This window comes from Echinops telfairi, unplaced genomic scaffold, assembly GCF_000313985.2.
Source record: "Echinops telfairi isolate 266 unplaced genomic scaffold, ASM31398v2 ScPeMD7_70;HRSCAF=299, whole genome shotgun sequence".
NCBI classification, from domain to species: domain Eukaryota; kingdom Metazoa; phylum Chordata; class Mammalia; order Afrosoricida; family Tenrecidae; genus Echinops; species Echinops telfairi.
This window is the reverse complement of record NW_022103968.1, coordinates 29188728-29205814: the sequence shown is the minus strand read 5'-3', so window position 1 is coordinate 29205814 and position 17087 is coordinate 29188728. Positions and strand designations below refer to the sequence as shown.

General features: G+C 40.4%; 1 protein-coding gene across 2 annotated transcripts in view; it reads left to right on the top strand.

Annotated features, from left to right (window-relative positions):
• Positions 1 to 16675, top strand: part of CUTC (cutC copper transporter) — a 24250-nt gene extending 7575 nt beyond the window's left edge. For both annotated transcript variants that reach the window (XM_045291613.1, XM_045291614.1), the window contains exons 3-9: positions 320 to 379; positions 2925 to 3134; positions 3783 to 3818; positions 6494 to 6627; positions 12319 to 12346; positions 15292 to 15397; positions 16194 to 16675. In XM_045291613.1, the coding sequence (XP_045147548.1) occupies positions 320 to 379; positions 2925 to 3134; positions 3783 to 3818; positions 6494 to 6627; positions 12319 to 12346; positions 15292 to 15397; positions 16194 to 16308 (689 nt within the window). In that variant the 3' untranslated portion in view covers positions 16309 to 16675. The remainder of the gene's footprint in view (positions 1 to 319; positions 380 to 2924; positions 3135 to 3782; positions 3819 to 6493; positions 6628 to 12318; positions 12347 to 15291; positions 15398 to 16193) is intronic.
• Positions 16676 to 17087: the final 412 nt, after the last annotated feature.

Sequence of the window (17087 nt, the reverse complement as noted above, 5' to 3'; positions counted from 1 at the left end):
AACTTTACAACTGCCCGTGCTACAGAGCATGTAGCTAGGAACGCGGAGGCAGGAATTTAGGCAGGGCCTCACAGGTTTTGCAAATGAAAGACTAGGAAGCAGCCAAGTTCGGCTCAGGCTGAGGCTAAGGCCTTAATGGCCACCGGCTCCCAACAAGCACTAATGTGGGTAAGAGAATGTAGTTGGGTTAGTTTTACAATTCAGTTTCTCTCAGACATTCCTAAGACACTTTGTTCTGAGTTTGAGAGGAATATGTAAATAATTTGCTATTTCGTACCAACTTCTAGACAAATAACTTTGAGTCATGCTTTCATCGCAGGTGCTGGTCGGATTGAATTATGCTCCGGTTTACTGGAGGGAGGAACCACGCCCAGCATGGGTAAGTCTCCATTAATCAGAGCATTTGTAGAGCCTGGAAGCTATTGCTATTCTGTTTCTGTGAGGTCCTTTACATGATCAGTTTAGCATGCTTACAGTCGTAAATAATGGGACATCTGTCTATCAAAGTCTTGATCAAATAGATTCTTTTCTCCTCACCTGTCACAAAGTTGTTAACATTGGCTCTGGCGTTTTCCTCATGTTTTGAATATTTCAACATCCAAATATTTTCCCGTCTTCCGCTTCCTCCTTCAGAGACTCCAACTTCACTGATGAGCGGCTTTGCTTTTCCCCCCTTTTCGCGTCCTTTCTCTGTGTTTCATTGTGGAGTCTTTCTTGCTATGTTTCAGGTTTACTTGTTCTGCAGTGTCGAACCTGCTGCTAATGCCACCTAGTATTTTTTTCAATCTCACACAACATAGTTTTCATTTCTAGAAGTTTGACTCGAGTCTTTAGAAAAACATTTCCCCTGCCCCTTCTGAATTTGTTGAGCATATGGTATCGTTATAAAAGCTCGTTTAATGACCTTTATCGCTTAGTTGGAATATTTGTATCAACTGCAGTTGTTTTTGCTTGCTTGGTGTATCATATTTTCCTGTCTGGTCATTTTTTTGATGCTGGGAATTGTGAATTTAACTTTATGAGCTACTAGATTTTTTCCCCCCCTGAATGTTTTTGAACTTTATTCTAGGATGCAGTGAGGTTGGAAACAATTTCATCATTTTGGTCTTGCTTTTAAGATTTGCTAGGCTCAGTCTAGAACTCATTTTTCCCCACACTGAGGTAAGACTCTTCTGTGTACTCTACCCCTTTTCCCACGGATCTTGATGGTTTGTCTGGCTGGTAGAAACAGGCAGTTATGAATGCCAGACACTGTTCCTTCAGCTCCTTGCACACATGCTCTCATCAACTTAGCTGGGTATTCGAGGGAAGATCTTTGTAGCTCTCTAGAATTCTTTCCTCCTGCCTGGTAGGCTCCTACAAACTCTAGCCCCCTTGGACCCTCAGAAATCACAGTTCTGTCTCCTCAGTTCAGAGGATTCTCTGGGCTCTCCCTGTGCTCTCTATCCTGCATTGCCACCTGAAAACTCCCAATGCTGTATTGCAAGTCAATTATAGGACTCTCCCCATTTGATTCCCATCTTTCAGGAATCTCTGCCCTTGGTCGTGTGAGGTCCCGTGTCTTGCAAACCACTGTTACATACATAGTATCTATCTATTGGTTATTATAGGCAGGGTTGTGGGGGGGTATGCGCCCATGCGCATATGTGCATGTAAATGTAGTCTCTGTTATTCTACCTTGGCTAGAAACAGACATTACTATTCAGAATGTTTTGATTCCTAAAATATGCTACTCTGGTACTGATAACTTTTTTTGATGTAAGACTTATTATGCTTGTATACAAAACAGCCTTTTAGAATGAAGGAGCATTCCCTGGCCATTGTAAACTTTCTCAACTGTGTCTGTAACTAGTACCATTTTTGTTTCTTCAGCTCTAATCGTGATTTATTTCTTGGGGCTGGAATTGTTCTATCCCATGCAACATTTTAGCAAAGAAGGGAGGAAATTCAACTAATATGCAAACAGCTAATAGTGCTTGTCACGGATCTTACTGAGTTTCTGGGCTAGGCACCAATTTTGTCATATTTCGGTACTTCTCTTAATCCTGACTAGGAGAAAGCTTTCTCCTCTATAAGGAGTCACAGTCTCGGAAACTCGCAGGGGCAGTTCTACCCTGTCCTGTAGGGTCGCATTGAGTTGGCATGGGCTCGATGGCAATGAGTTTGGCTTTGTGGACTCAAAGACATTTTGAATAAAATCATAAATAAATAAAACGTTGCTCCCTTTTACATATATCTTTTCAAAAAAGTCTTTGCTAGATTTCTTTGTGTAATTAAGGGTCATAAACTTTGAGCCAACTTAACAATAGCTGTAAAACTAAAACCCAGTCACTTCCTTCCATGGCAATCCCGTGCGGCCCAGCAGAACTGCTCCACGGGAGGCCATGGCTGTGGTCTCTACGAAGTTGACTTCCAGGCCTTTCTTCTCCAGGTCGGGTCAGTGGATTCGGGTTGCTGACCTTTAAATTAGCAGCTGACTGCACACCGCTTTCACCACTCAGGCTCCAAAGATCTCTGTTGTAGGTTTTAAATAGAGCTGCTGCAGCACTCGATGGTAGGGAATCCACTGGTAGACAGCCGATTGACCCTGGGAGCTATTACACTTTCAGATGCCACATGCTGGCCAAAGGGTTTGCAGCCATCAGGTTTGTATTGAGTTAAACTAACAAATATTTTTAGCATGTGGTATCTCCAGTCTGTTTTCCCAATTACTCTTGTGTTTTCAACCCTTGACTTTCCTTTTACTTACCTTCCACCACATACACGTTTCTTCTCTCACTGTCTTCCTGCCCTTTAGAGCCGTCTTTCTGGTGGGTTCTTCAGTCATCCCTCCCTTGTCTTTTGGCAGTGATATGCCAAAGGGAAATTAAAAGACCAATCACATCCTTGTGCTTTTAGCTCACAGGTGCATTTTAACCTTGTAGGCGTCCTTCAAGTTGTGAAGCAGTGTGTCCAGATCCCAGTGTTTGTGATGATTCGGCCACGAGGAGGGGATTTTTTATATTCAGACCGTGAGATTGAGGTTATGAAGACTGACATTCGTCTCTCCAAGCTGTATGGTGCCGACGGTGTGGTATTTGGGGCACTAACTGAAGATGGACACATTGACAAAGAACTCTGCGTGTCCCTTATGGGTAAGAATTCCGTGTCTTGAGACCAAAGAACCTCTAATGGTAGTTGAATTTACATACCCAGTGTGTGCATGTATGTGTGTGTGTGGTGCGCGCGCGGGGCGGGGAACATGATAAAAAAAATGGACTTTTCTGTACACCTTCTACTAGCCTACCCATTTTGAACAGTAGTGATTTGGATGCTTGGGGTGGAGAATGCATGTGGCAAAGCTATCTAAAATTTCCCTAGTTTCTACTCAGTTCAGGTTTTGCTAGTGTTTCTCAAGGGTCTTATGGGGTCTACCTTGACTCCTTTTTCCCTGTGCACCCCAAACTTCCAAAGCTATTAGAGCTGGTGAGGCAGAGGGGTGTGGAGAGCACCAAAGCAAACTATACGCCTAGGCTACAAGGTTTCTTGAAGCTTCTCAAAGGTGTAAGTAGCAGATTTAATGCTGTAGTCGTCAGATCCTTCCATTTTTATTTAGGAATGGATCACACCACCACCACCCCCAATATGGAAATCAGAGACAAGGGGAAGGTAGACCTTTTGTGTTTTGTTATGATTTTAATTCATTTTCTTCACATCATAGGAGGAGCACCTTCTTTTCCTTTTAGCCCCATCTAGTTGGAGAGTTCTGTATGCCTTCATTCATGTTGTTCTTTCTTTGATAGCTATTTGCCGTCCTCTGCCAGTCACTTTCCACCGAGGTGAGTCATTTCTATTTTAGAGGATCCCTTTAAGAAGCATCAGTTTTCTAATTGCTCAAAAGGCTACCTTTTACGGAACACCATTCCCTAGATTTACAGTGCTTCTGGTCAGTTTCTAAGACTGGTTTCAGGATCAAGAGTAGTAAATTTAGAGATGCACAGTTTTTGGAAATGATAAAATTTATGAAAAGTTGCTAAAAGTGGATACTGCATGTCTGTAAGTGCATGTACCTGCCCCATCATTCCAAGCAAGACTCCTGAGATCGCCTTAGAGCAGCAGTTCTCAACCTTCCTCTTGCTGAGACCCCTGAACACAGTTCCTCATGTAGTGGTGACCCACAACCATAAAATTATTTTCGTTGCTACTTCCTAACTGTAATTTTGGTACTGTTATGAATTGGACGACCCCTGTGAAAGGGTCGTTCAACCACCCAAAGGCGTTGCAACCCACAGGTTGAGAACCGCTACTTTAGAGCATATGTAACCCCAAGAGGAATAAGCCATGTGGGATGAAATGTGCTGTCTAAGGCAAACAAAGTCATTACTGCAGCTGGTATAAGGTCAGCTTTCCCAGATAAATATAGATTCCCTGGAGGTGCCTGAAATACCTGAAGAAGAAAGAATTGGATATTTTTGTTGTTTTTGTTCGATGCCATAGGTACCAACACGTAACGATCTTACCTACAACAGGATGAAACAGTACCCGGTCCTGCCCCATCCTCACAGGTGTTACGTTTGAACCATTGTTACGGCCACCATGTCAGTCCAGCGCACTGGGGACGCTCCTCTTTTTCACTGACCCTCCACTTTACCAAGCATATTGCCAGGAAGAGGGGAAGCAGCCATAGGTTCTGGATCAATGATACACAGATGTCCACAGACTTCTTTTTCATTATTATTGCTACTGTGCATGATTTGTAATCTTACCTGTTCGTTTCAAATGAAAAAGATACATGCATATAAGGTCATTATAACTCCTAGATACTAAGGCCACGCATGGGTAAAAGAGTCAGTTTTGCCTTCTGAATAAGCATTAAAAGATTCAGATAAGGTTGGTTATCCGCATTGGCATCTAACCATAGATACTAGGGATAGTCTCGTTACACTTGTTTCTTTACATAACGGCTGACCTTATCAGAAAACCATTTCCTTGGAGTTAATATTTAAACTACCAGTAACTATAAGAGAGTTGATTGCTTTAGAGTCAGCACCATGAGGCACCATCCCGAAGCCTCCTGTCCAAAATTTTGAAGCATGAAAAAAATTCACATCTACCTAGAAAATGCAGTTGAGAATCTGACTTGCTAAATAATTCAAAAATGACTATTTTTGAACATAATTTTATTTTTCTTAAACTAAGGAAGTGGCTTTAAGTTTCTGTCCTTTCCTTTTTCTTCCAAGTATAAGTTTAACAAAAAGATTTTCATGTTTTCAAATTTTGTATCAATTTTACATTGTCCTGGGCACTGTTTTTCCCCTATCCATAAAGAAGAGACTATGATAGTGGGATGGCTGATAATAAGGTACCACCACCCCAGAAGGAAAATCTTCGGCAGTAGATGTAGCTCCCCGGTGTCCTAGCGAGTCTGTGTCAGAGGACCGCCAGTGCCTGTGCAGCCTGGCCAGAGATGAGCACTTCCAGGGCCTGAGGCTGTGCTGAACACCACCTCAGAGTGGTCTCTCTGCTTTGATGATTCTGAGACGGCAAAGAGGTCTCGTTAGCAAGTCGGCTGCAACTGAGTCCTCCTGTAGTCTGTTGTACAGTTGTCCCCGAACCAGGAGCCTTGAGTTTGTAACATAGCTCAGTATAAAATATTAGTCAAGAATGAGAATGTGGATCAAGGTCTTTCCTAGAACTAGTTTTATTCGGCTTAGTCTAGCTTGCCGGAAGCTGTCGATCGAAGTTTCTCAAATTTGAGTCATTTACATATCACATGTACGATTTTACCATACACAGTGATACTTATGTTCATTTGTTTCCTTTTATCTAGATAATATCTTAAGCAAATTTATTTTAAAGAGGAATTTCTGAGAAACCCCTCAGGAACAGTAGTGAGAATAGCAAGATCATGAGGGTAGGAGGTAGAGGTGGAAGGGGGAGCAAGGGGGAACCCATCACAAGGTTGGATATATAGCCCCCGAATAACAGGACTGTGAGTGAAGGGAGACAACAGTATATGATATGAAAATAATAATAACAATATATAATTGATCAAGGATTCATGAGAGTGGGAGGGGGGCGAGAGAAAAAGAGGAGCTTATACCAAGGACTCAAGTAGAAAATGTGTGGGGAATGATGATGGCAACATATGTATAAATATGCTTGATACAATTGGTGTATGGAATGTTATAAGAGTTGTAAGAGCCCCCAATAAAGTGATTTTTAAAAATAAAGAGAAATTTCTAACTACTGAAAATAAGAAAATTTCTATTTCTAACTTACATTTATATATTAAAATGTCTACCATCTAAAATGATCATGCATAAAATGGCATGTGGCATGTTAAAATGGTGTGATATGCTTATTTCTGAAACATAAATACACCATCTTGACTGCTTTTAAGCAACCAACAGATGAGCAAAGGTTTTGAGTATTGAACAACTGGCTCTTGTGAACAGTATAAATCAGATCTAGGTTATATGTTCAAAATTCAAATTATTTTTATGTATTTCAGCCTTTGACATGGTCCGTGACCCAGTGGCAGCTCTGGAGACGCTCCTGAACCTGGGGGTTGAGCGGGTGCTGACCAGCGGGTGTGACAGTTCCGCTCTAGAGGGGCTGCCCCTGATAAAGCGACTCATGGACCAGGTGCACACAGCTTCTTTCCGACACTCTGTGTTCAGTCAGCTGTGAGAGCAATGACTGACTTCATGGTCATTCTATAGTAAGAACAAGCAAGTAGGCAGTAATATAGTTCTATAATCCCTACTTCTCTGACGTGAGTGCTTTGTAATAACCTAGGCTCTTCAAATTATAGATGGTGCCTAAGTATCTGACTTAACTTGTACATTAACCACAGCCAATTTTACCTTCTTTCTTGCTATCTAGTTCAGCACAATTTTATACCACGCCCTCTCACTGTCAGCCTGTGTAAACTCAAGATCCCAGATGACATAATTATTGTGTGGAGGTATATGTTCCAAAACCAAAAGCATACTCTTCTTTTATCTCTCTGTGTCTCTTAAAGTAGAAGGAAACAATTATTTTCTCTTGTTCCCAAGTCAGTGAGGAGCCTTACTTCCATTGTAGAGTAGAGGATGACGTGTGTATGTTTCTTGACATTCTCAATTATGATCTCTAGTATGGAGGTTGAGATAAGAGAGTCCTGGATTTGAGACTCAGATTTAGCACTTATTTATTGTAAAATAGTGAGTAGGTTACTAACCTTTAAGCCTATTTCCTCATGTGTGAAACAGAGAACATTTTAATAACTCCTTTGTGTGGTTGCTGAGCAGATTGATAGAGATAAAATATGTACAAGACAGCCAGTGCTTGGCATGTAGATCTTAATTCATGTTAGTTTATATTATTACTGTTTTAGTAATAATTTTGCTTCTTTTGTGTAGCTATCTGATTATCTGAGAATTATTTTAATTAATTATCAGAAAATAATTTTATTTCTACTTCTCTGTAGTCCTGAAAATATTTTTCAGAAATTTTGCTTAAGGATATGATGTGGTTTCACTAACTTGAGACTTAATGATTTTATGTTTTATTAAGTGCATAGGTATAGGCCATTTTTGCTATGGTAGTGACAAGGATGTGTGTGTGTATGTGTGTCTGCCAGACCCTGCAAACCTTGTTAAAGAGCTTATAGTTTCTCCTTGTTTCAGTGGGGAAGCCTGAAGGGGTTTAAAATAGAATTGTTGATGAATTAGACTTCTATTTTTAAAAGGTTGCTTATTATAGAGTTGAACATAGAGTAGCTAAAATTGCCATAGCCTTGTATTACATTTCAGAATGTGTGTGTGTGTTTTGTAGGTTAATCATTGGTTGGCAGAAGTACTGGGCTGTAAATAATCTCATTTATTAACTTCTTGAGATAATTACTTACCAGCATGATATATTTGTGTAAAGCCTAGGCTGCTGGATTAAACAGGGCTGGCTTAAATCCTGGCTTCATCATTGCTTGACAGTGATGTGGAGCAACGTATCTAGCCATCTCATCTTTAGTTTCCTCACCTGCAAAGTCAGAATAATGCTGGTACTTCTCCTAGAATAATGAGGGGAGACTACTTCAGATAACTACAGCACGATGTCTAGTACTTTTAAAACCAGTACTCAATAAAGTAGCTTTAAAACCAGACTAGGTCATTATATGAAAATAGGTATTATATGAAAATGGAGCATTTCTGCATCGGATCACAAAATAGAGGATGATTACACCATTGTCTAACTGTGAAATTATATTATCCCATAACTATCAACATACATGATTACCCAGCTGTCAAATTATTTCGTTACTTAACTGTCAAACCACTGAGAATAAGGGCCCAGCCAAATTGACGCATGATATTAATCACCCCAGCCAGTGTTACTACTATTTTGGCATTCTTTATTGCTAGACTTACTTTGGGAATGAGCAAAAGAGTCACATAACAGATTTTTTTATTGTTGTCTTCAATGTGAAATGTCAGATAATGAGTTGATAAGTGAGAAATTGTTAGATGCCATTGAATTAGTTCTGACTCATAGTGACCCGACACACACAGGACGTAACACTCTCTAGGCCCGCGCCACGCTCACAGCTTTGCTCCCACTGTTGCAACGACTGTGTTTATCATGAGGGGCCTGACTCTTTCACTGACCCTCTGCCAAGTAGGATGTCCTTTTCCAGGGACAGGCCTTTTTCTGTAGTGCAGAGGACATGAGATGAAATTTTGTCATCCATGCTTCTAATGAGCATTCTGGACATACTTTGTCCAAGACAAATTTGTTTGTTTTTCCAGTGTTCCGTGGTCCTTTTTAATATTTTTCACCAAACCATAATTCAAATGCATCAAGTCTTCTGCAATCTTTCTTGTGTATTGCCTAATTCTGATAGGTGTAAGAGGTGACAGAAAATACCATGACTTGTGTTAGGAGCATCTTAGTCTTCATATGTCGCAGAGACTGTGTGCGGCAGGTGTATACGGCGCAGAAGCTAGAAATGGTGTGTTTGGGGTAGTAACTATGGAGCTACTGTTCCAGAAATGACATCTGGCCCAGTTCACATGAAATGTTGTGCATTTCTCAGTCACAAATATACCAGAAATTAGGATTTGAGGTCACTTTTGATCATTTCCTGAAATCCCTGTCACTTAATTGCTCATCTCAGGGGTTCTAATTTTGTTCAGCGAAGAATTTAATTATGTTGTTGACTCATACTGTACATAGAGATTTTTTAACACCTTGGTATAATATGCATTTTTATACTTTGATATAATATGCATCTTGAAAATAATAGCAATTCATCATCAATTTTTGTATGACACATTTCACTGGGCAGTCTGCTACAAAAGACCTCATTAAAGTGGTAAAAATAAAGATGCCACTTTGAGAACCCAAGCTTTGGTACCTTCAGTCACCTCATCTGCATGTGAAAACCGGGAAATTAATAAGAAAGGCCTCGAAAGAATGGATGTCTTTGGTGTTGGCAAAGGATATCATCAAACGTAACGTGGACTGTCTGAAAACAGGAACCAATCTGTCTTAGAAGGGTGCTTCTTAGATAAGAGCATAGTAAGACTTTGTCTCATGGATTTTGGATTTGTTATCAGGAGTGCCCAGTTCCTAGAGAAGGACATCAATGCAAAGGGAAGGGTCCGCCACAAAAGAGGGAGCCCTCTACTGGATCAATACAGTGACTGCAACACGGGGCTCCCGAGAGCAGTGCAGGACGGGAAGTGCAAAGGGTTGATGTGAATTGAAACCAACTTGATGGCACCTACAACAACTTATTAAACGTCATTCATTTATCTCTGTTTCCCTTTTCACTTCCATGTATATTATTTCTTGTCCTCATTTTGTTATAACCAAGGGAAAAAATGGAATTCTGTGTTGCAGGATGGCTTCTCCAATCTGTCTAGCTTTTGTGAGAAGCCCTGGTGGTGTGGTGGGCTATACATTGGGCTCCTAACTCCTAGGTCAGCAGTTCGAAGCCACCAGCTGCTCCCTAGGAAAAAGATGAGGTTTATTGCTCCTGTAAAGAGTTACAGTCCCAGACACCCCCAGGGGCAGTCCTTGTCCCACGGGATCGCTGTGAATTGGAGTCAACTCCGTGGCAGGGAGGGTTGTGTTGGGTTCACAGAGAACAACACTTAACAGACACCCATACGGAGTGCATACCTTAGGGTTGCACTGAGAGTTAAGTGGAGCATGTTAAAGACACTAGACTGCATTTCGTAAGTAGGAGAAGGTTCTTTCTTGTCCGCACGCCCTTCCCTCCATTAGTCTATCTCCTCTTTGCAGCTTCTGCTGGTGGCCCTGCTTCTCTTCCTCCTGTGCGTTGGATGTTTCTTGTGCGCTTGTTTACACTTCTCACTCTGTACACTGCACTTTTCTCCCCTCCCCGTCCATTTTCTCCTCCCACACCAAGCCAATCTTTCCATTTCTGCATTTATCTTACATGCACATAATGTGGAACTTAGTATCTTTTCAGCATTTATTCTTACTTATTGAATACGTTAGTGTTGAATGTTTCATTTTTTTATGGAAGTTTTGTGTGATTGATAAAACTTTTGCTGTAAAATGGCAACAACACCAAAAAAAGGTTGAGTAGCACTCAGTGAAAGATTTGATGCACCCCACCCACAAGTACATGCACCGGCTGAAAAGTGAGGGAGTGGCTTCAAGTCTTGATGAGTGGCAGGAGTGCTTGAGCCAGCATTAAAAACCCAGTTCAGGGAATACAAACGTGACCATTTTTCATTTATGTGTGATTTGATTGATTTTAGTCTATGAAGTAATGAGCTTGACATAATACGTAGTTTTATCCTGTCATTGTAACCTGCTTGCTTTCTGATAGCTCCATCAAGTGAGTATTTTATAATGGGATGGTTTCCTCTTGTCCTTTTGTGATACTGACTATACTCCCAAAACTCATTTTAAACAAACATAAACCTACTGTCACAAATCAATTCTGACTCATAGTAATCCTATATAAAGTTTTTGAGATGGTAAATCTTTACAGGGGCAAACAGCCTCATCTTTCTCCAGTAAAATTCATTTAAATAATTAAAGTTTGGATTAAAATTTTAATAAAAGTAAAGAGATTTTAGAATCTTCTAGCATTATCAGCAATTATATGCTTTCATATACAGTGAACCCTCGTTTATCGCGGTTAATCGGTTCTAGACCCTACCGTGATAAATGAAATTCCGCGAAGTAGGATTCCTTATTTGTAAATCAAATATTATTTTCGTAGTTAGAGCATTGAGGACATGAAAAAACACCCTTTAGTCACCATTACACTCGTATTACCCAATTTATTAAACGAAATAGGGAAAATGCAGTAAAACATTTTGGACGTTACAATTATCATTTATTATTTATTATGAAGTACAACGGATGGAGCGAACGGAAGACTCAAGTCGAAATGGCGTGCAACCTCCACGATTTTCTTGCCATCTTTGATCATATCCAAAAGTTTTACCTTTTCCTGGATGGTGAGCATCTTCCTCTGGCGCTTATTTTTATTGTCAGAAGGCTTAGAAGAAGAAGCTCATTTAGGAGCCATCATAGGGCTTAGATAAAATTTCTTAAAAATCGCAAACAATTACAGTACACTATACAAAAGCAAAAATGCATCTGATACATAGGTCCGATACGTAGCGATGCAGACAGAAGCGTGTACAGTATGAGCCAATCAGTGGCAGTAATGACAGAGCATGCGCTGTTACGCAAAAACAGCGATAGAGTGAAGCCGCTGAAGTCGAAGCGCGAAGTGGCGAGGGTTCACTGTACTTAATTTTATTAAAATTAGAAAGTTTTTTTAAAAAAAGACAGACTGGTTGCTTAACAACCAGTTAAATGGACTCATAGCTTTATTTAATTGGTAAGACCCTGGAAATATAGTTAAGGATACAAGATTTGAGTCTTAATTTTTAGCCCCCAACCACCTATTAATTTAGAATTAGCCTATGTTTTTTCTTTCTAAGACAATACTAATTTAAATTCTACTACTTCCATCCCATTGAATACCAAAAACTCCAAATTTAAGTTAGTATCATATTTAACAAATTACCTTTTTGGAAGTTATGTGATTATCTCTCACTTATGTTGGATCCTTCTATTGCTGTTTATAGTAGTGCAAGTCTTTAAAGCAATATAATAAACTGTCTGGCTGGAAAGAGCTATTTTTATATTGTACATCCTGCTTCCCCAAGGCTCAAAAAAACATTGATTGACAATTGGATATTAGTAATTCTAAAACTTTAATAAACTGCCTCATGTTCCTATTGCCCTTATTATCCCATTTAAGAAAAGTTTATTAAATTTTCCTTCTTTTTTTTTTTTCAGGCAAAAGGCAGGATTGTGATAATGCCAGGTATTTATTTACATATCCATTCACTAGCCATAACACTGACCCTGTAGTGGAGGAAGAACAAAGGAGGCAGGGAAATATGGGAGAAACTATTAGTACTTGCTTCTTGGAGAGGACATTGATCAAAATGTATAATATGGGGAGCTCTCTGATGGAATTGGAATTCCTGAGTGGTAAAAATGATTAATACATTTGGCTGCTAGCCCAAAGGTTAGAGGTTCAAGTACACCCTGAAGTGCCTCGGAAGAATGGCCTGGTGATCTAGTTCCATAAAATTAGCCACCGAGACACATGCGGTTCTCACAAGTTGAAGTCAACGCTATGGCATATGATGGTGGTGAGGATGTGCTGGATGGCGAAACTCGATCAGCTACATCGCGGCTCACTGGAAATGAACACCTTTTTATCTGTTATTAGAAATGAACAGTTTTTAAAGAATTAGACAAAGTGACCAGAAATCAGTGGGACAAATACTGAAGACATTTTTTCCCTCTCTGTTATTATATTTTTCAACCAAAAAGTGAAAAGAACATAATTCATTTAACATTTGGTTGGTTTCCTTCATCTTTTTTTCTCTTGAGGTATTTTTCAATAGAATCAAAGGCATAATTGATATATGGCCTCTCAACAGCCCCCCCAAATAAGATCATTTTTCTATATAACCACATTACTATCAAAATACTGATTCTTAATATCATTTAATGAAGATCCTGACTAATGCTGCCAGGTAAGTGAGTGTTGGCTTACTAACCAGCAGGTGGCGATCCAAACCCACCAGCCATGCCACATGAGACCGTGAGGCCCTCTGCGCCCGCCTAGGGTACAGCCTTGGGACACCCTGCAAGCAGGGTTGCTGTAAGTCAGAATCAACTGATGGCAGTGGGTTTGCTTTTATTTACTTATTTTCAAATGTACTTCACACTCAGTCCATATTCACTCTCGTCAATTTCTCCCAGAATGTTTGTTTACAACCATGTGTTCAGACTGTCACACAATCAAGCTACAAGCATTACGTTGGATCGTTATCGTTCTTAATGCCTCCCCTGTTTCCAGACAGTCAGTAGTGCTTCCTGCAGAGGTGAACCGTAGAGTTAGTTTGATGCAGCAGTTCACGCTTAAGTATATCCCAAAGATACTTAGGGTGCTTAATAGAGAAGGTACTTTTCTTTTTTTTACATTCTTTTTCTTGCTTAAGAAAAATGGCATCATGTGGAATGGGATGGCAGTTGTGTGAGCCCCTAGTAAAATGTTAAAAAAAAAAAAAAAAGAAAAATGGCATCAATAGACATTAATATCCTACAGAACATCCTACTTGCTGGATTTATCAGTTAGGTTACTTTTGCTCCTATTGAGCTGATTCTTCTTATCCTTTTATTTTGTATAAGCTCGTGGTTAGATCATAAGATACATTTGGTTAATGTTTTTGGTCAGAATATTTTGTGGGTTATTCTGTATACTTTATATCACATCATGTCAGCAGGCCTCTCTGGGTATCTATTATCAGTGATGTTAAGAATGACCGTGGGGTGTAAATGGACACGGTCAGATAAAAGGCAACTTAGAAAAGGAGAGACAAGACGGAGTATACTGTCAGAAATTTAGAAAGCCTTTGACGCATAACAAGTATCTGAAACCTGAGCAGCTAGAAAACACGTACTCTTTGTCAAATTAAATCGAGAGGGCTTGGAAGCTCAGTAGTTAAGTGCTCGGCTGCTAGCCGTGAAGGTTGACAGCTCAGCCCCCAGCGGAACCACAGGAGAAAGGACGCGGTGATCCGCTCGCTCCTAGGGTTTCAGTGAGTCGGTATGGGCTCAAAAGCACACAACAGCAACGTCTTTTAATCAAGGAAGATGAGAGAGACAACTGGATCTGGTATGGTTCTGTTAAAGACTAAATGTCAGTTCCTTTGTTCTTTCCCATGTCGACAGCTAATAACCACATTTAATATATAAAGAGTTAGCTTAATATGTAATTATTAAGATAACTCCTATATACAAGGTAGAGTTACACAACAAACTTCCTCCATAGGCTTCTAATATTAAATGGGAAAATGTGATGTACAAAAATATTTGGGATTAATTTCTTTAACAACCTTACCAGGAGAATGCTAGTTATATGCCAGATTATGTGTCAAATAGGAAAACACAGAAACAAATATGAAATAATACTTTTACTGAAGCATTCACAGAATAGACAAATTATTGCAATTTCTGAGAAATATGTCTACTTCATGGGAAGATTAAGATGAATGGAACACAGTGGCTGCCCTCGGGGGCTTTCATAATGAAGCTCGCAGTCTCCTTATCAGGGCATTGAACTAGCGATCTGTGTGGCCCTTTTTTAACTCTTAAGCTCGACGACTGTGTGTTTGGGAAATGTGCTCCCTTGACCCTGAAGCTGCTGGTAACGGAGCAAAGTGTGTTTCAGTGGCCAGATATTTTGTTATATGTTAGAAGGAAACAACGTACGGTATTTCTCTCATTTTAATCCTCACAAAATGCTTGATAGACAGTATTCCCCTTTTTTATTGGTGAAAAAAATGAGTTATTAAGTAATTTAAGATCACTCTTAAGCTATAAAGAGCTGGTTTTTCTGGTTTCCTCCAGCCTCTTCTTTGGTGTGATCTGATTTTGCTTTCGCAGAGGGGAGGACAGAGACGAAGCTCGCAGTGATTTTCTTCATGCCCATTGAACCCTTGCCACAGAATAGTTATTTGATTCAAAGTCATGACAGTGTACAGCATTGTTATGTAGACCAGTGGGCAAAGAAGATTCTCTTAGATGGGGTCTGTGACTACCAGTTCTTCAGAGCCTGTCATCGACAGCACACATCCTTTATCATCCTTTCTTAACTCAATTCTAGCTTAGTAGGGAGACAGTCTTGAATAGCGAGAACTTTCATTATCCAGAATTCTGTTGGCTTATTGCATTCCTTATTCTTTCCAATAGGGGGTGGCATAACGGACAGAAACCTGCAAAGGATCCTTGAAGGTTCCGGGGCTACAGAGTTCCACTGTTCGGCTCGGGCTGCAAGAGACTCTGGAATGAAGTTTCGGTAAAAAGTGTTCTTTGACTCATATATGGAGGGGTGAGATGACTCTTTCCTTGCCCAAATAGGCACACCTTCATTCATGGCATGACTAATAAAAGGAATGTGGGGATGAGTAGCAGAGTACTGCAGTCATTTATGCCATTGAAAAACATCCCTGCACTGCTTCTTGCCTTGCCTGGAGTATGCGCCCTTTCCTAAACGCATTAAGCCTTTATATCCTTAAGGTATTTCTGAACTTAGACCAGTTCATGAGTGTTCTAGCAGCCGAGTGTCAAATGAGTCAAATGCACACATGCCCCTTTGCCTGTGCTTTCCCTTCGCAAGGAAATGACCGTGCTGGGAGGAGGGAGACGCCCCCATCGTCTCTATCCCTCTGCCTTTGCTGTTCAGTCAGCATGCCCTCTTCAGTCACCCTTTGCTCTCCGTTGTCCGTTCTTTAAAAAGACACCACTGTTAAGGAATTGAAATGATTGTATATATTCTTTATTATACTTGAGTCCCTTGGTAGTTGATTATTTTTACTGATGAATTGGGAAATAACAATATGTTAAAGAAGCAATTGAAAATTTAAATTGCCAGATAGAAAACCAAGTATTCTGCCTGGTCTATTTAGCTAAATGGTGTTTCCAGGGGTTAAAGTAATGGAAACTGGGACATGTAAGCTCCCGGGTCCTTGACCTCCCTTGTTCTTGAGCGATCATCTAACCTGTAACAGGAAATATACCAGTAGGAAACCCATTTAGCGAAAGCTTTTTCTAACGACTGATAATTATTTGGTCCTTTCTTATTTCTGTTGCAGAAATCCCTGTGTTTCCATGGGAGCCTCAATTTCTAACTCAGAGTATTCTCTAAAGGTGGCAGATGTGACCAAAGTCAGGACTCTGAATGCCATTGCGAAGAATAGCCTGGTGTAGCCCACCTCTCCGAGCAGCATGGAGATTACAGGCCGAAGGTAGAAGTATTGTCTATAGTTGACCATGACATAACTTTTGTGGCCGGGGCAGTCATAGTCTTTGTTGTAAGTCTCACGTGCCGCGGAGAATACTTCAAAAGGAAAATAACCTGAAACAGCTGTAGTCAGTCCTTTTGCAGCCACCTGTCTCCATGGTTCAGTCTGAGCCGTGCGTTTCCCAGATAGGCGCCTCGTCTGCTGATGGCGATGGAGTTAATTGGTGAGCTGGAAAAAGTTAAGAGCAACCTATGAATTCAGAGTGTAGCTTTAAGGTCAATTCAATAGGAGTATCTTGCTTTTCCATTTGTAAAATAAAATTTTCCATTTTCTTTTTGTCTCATGTGTTTTTCTTACCATAAATACAGTCTGTAGCCAAGTATGAAAGGGATGTTGTTTTTCCTTCCTTTCCTCTTTTATAATCTAGTCATTGGCTACGTTGTTCTGGGCAAGGTGCTGAAGTGTCAGAGTAAAAGCAGGATATAAAAGTTCCCAGACTTAGGAAAGTGATCTCTGGAGTTCAGAGTCTGATTCAAGAGCCCTTTGCCAATCTCTCAAGACTTACAGTAAGAACTGGGAGGCTGGGGCATTATCAAAGTAGTCATTTCCTCTGAGGTCACAGGCCAGATCAGCGGTTCGCAACCTGTGGGTCACGACCCCTTTGGGGGTTGAACGACCCTTGCACAGGGCACTCCCGATTCATCACAGTAGCTGATCACAGTGATGATGTAGCAACGAACATAA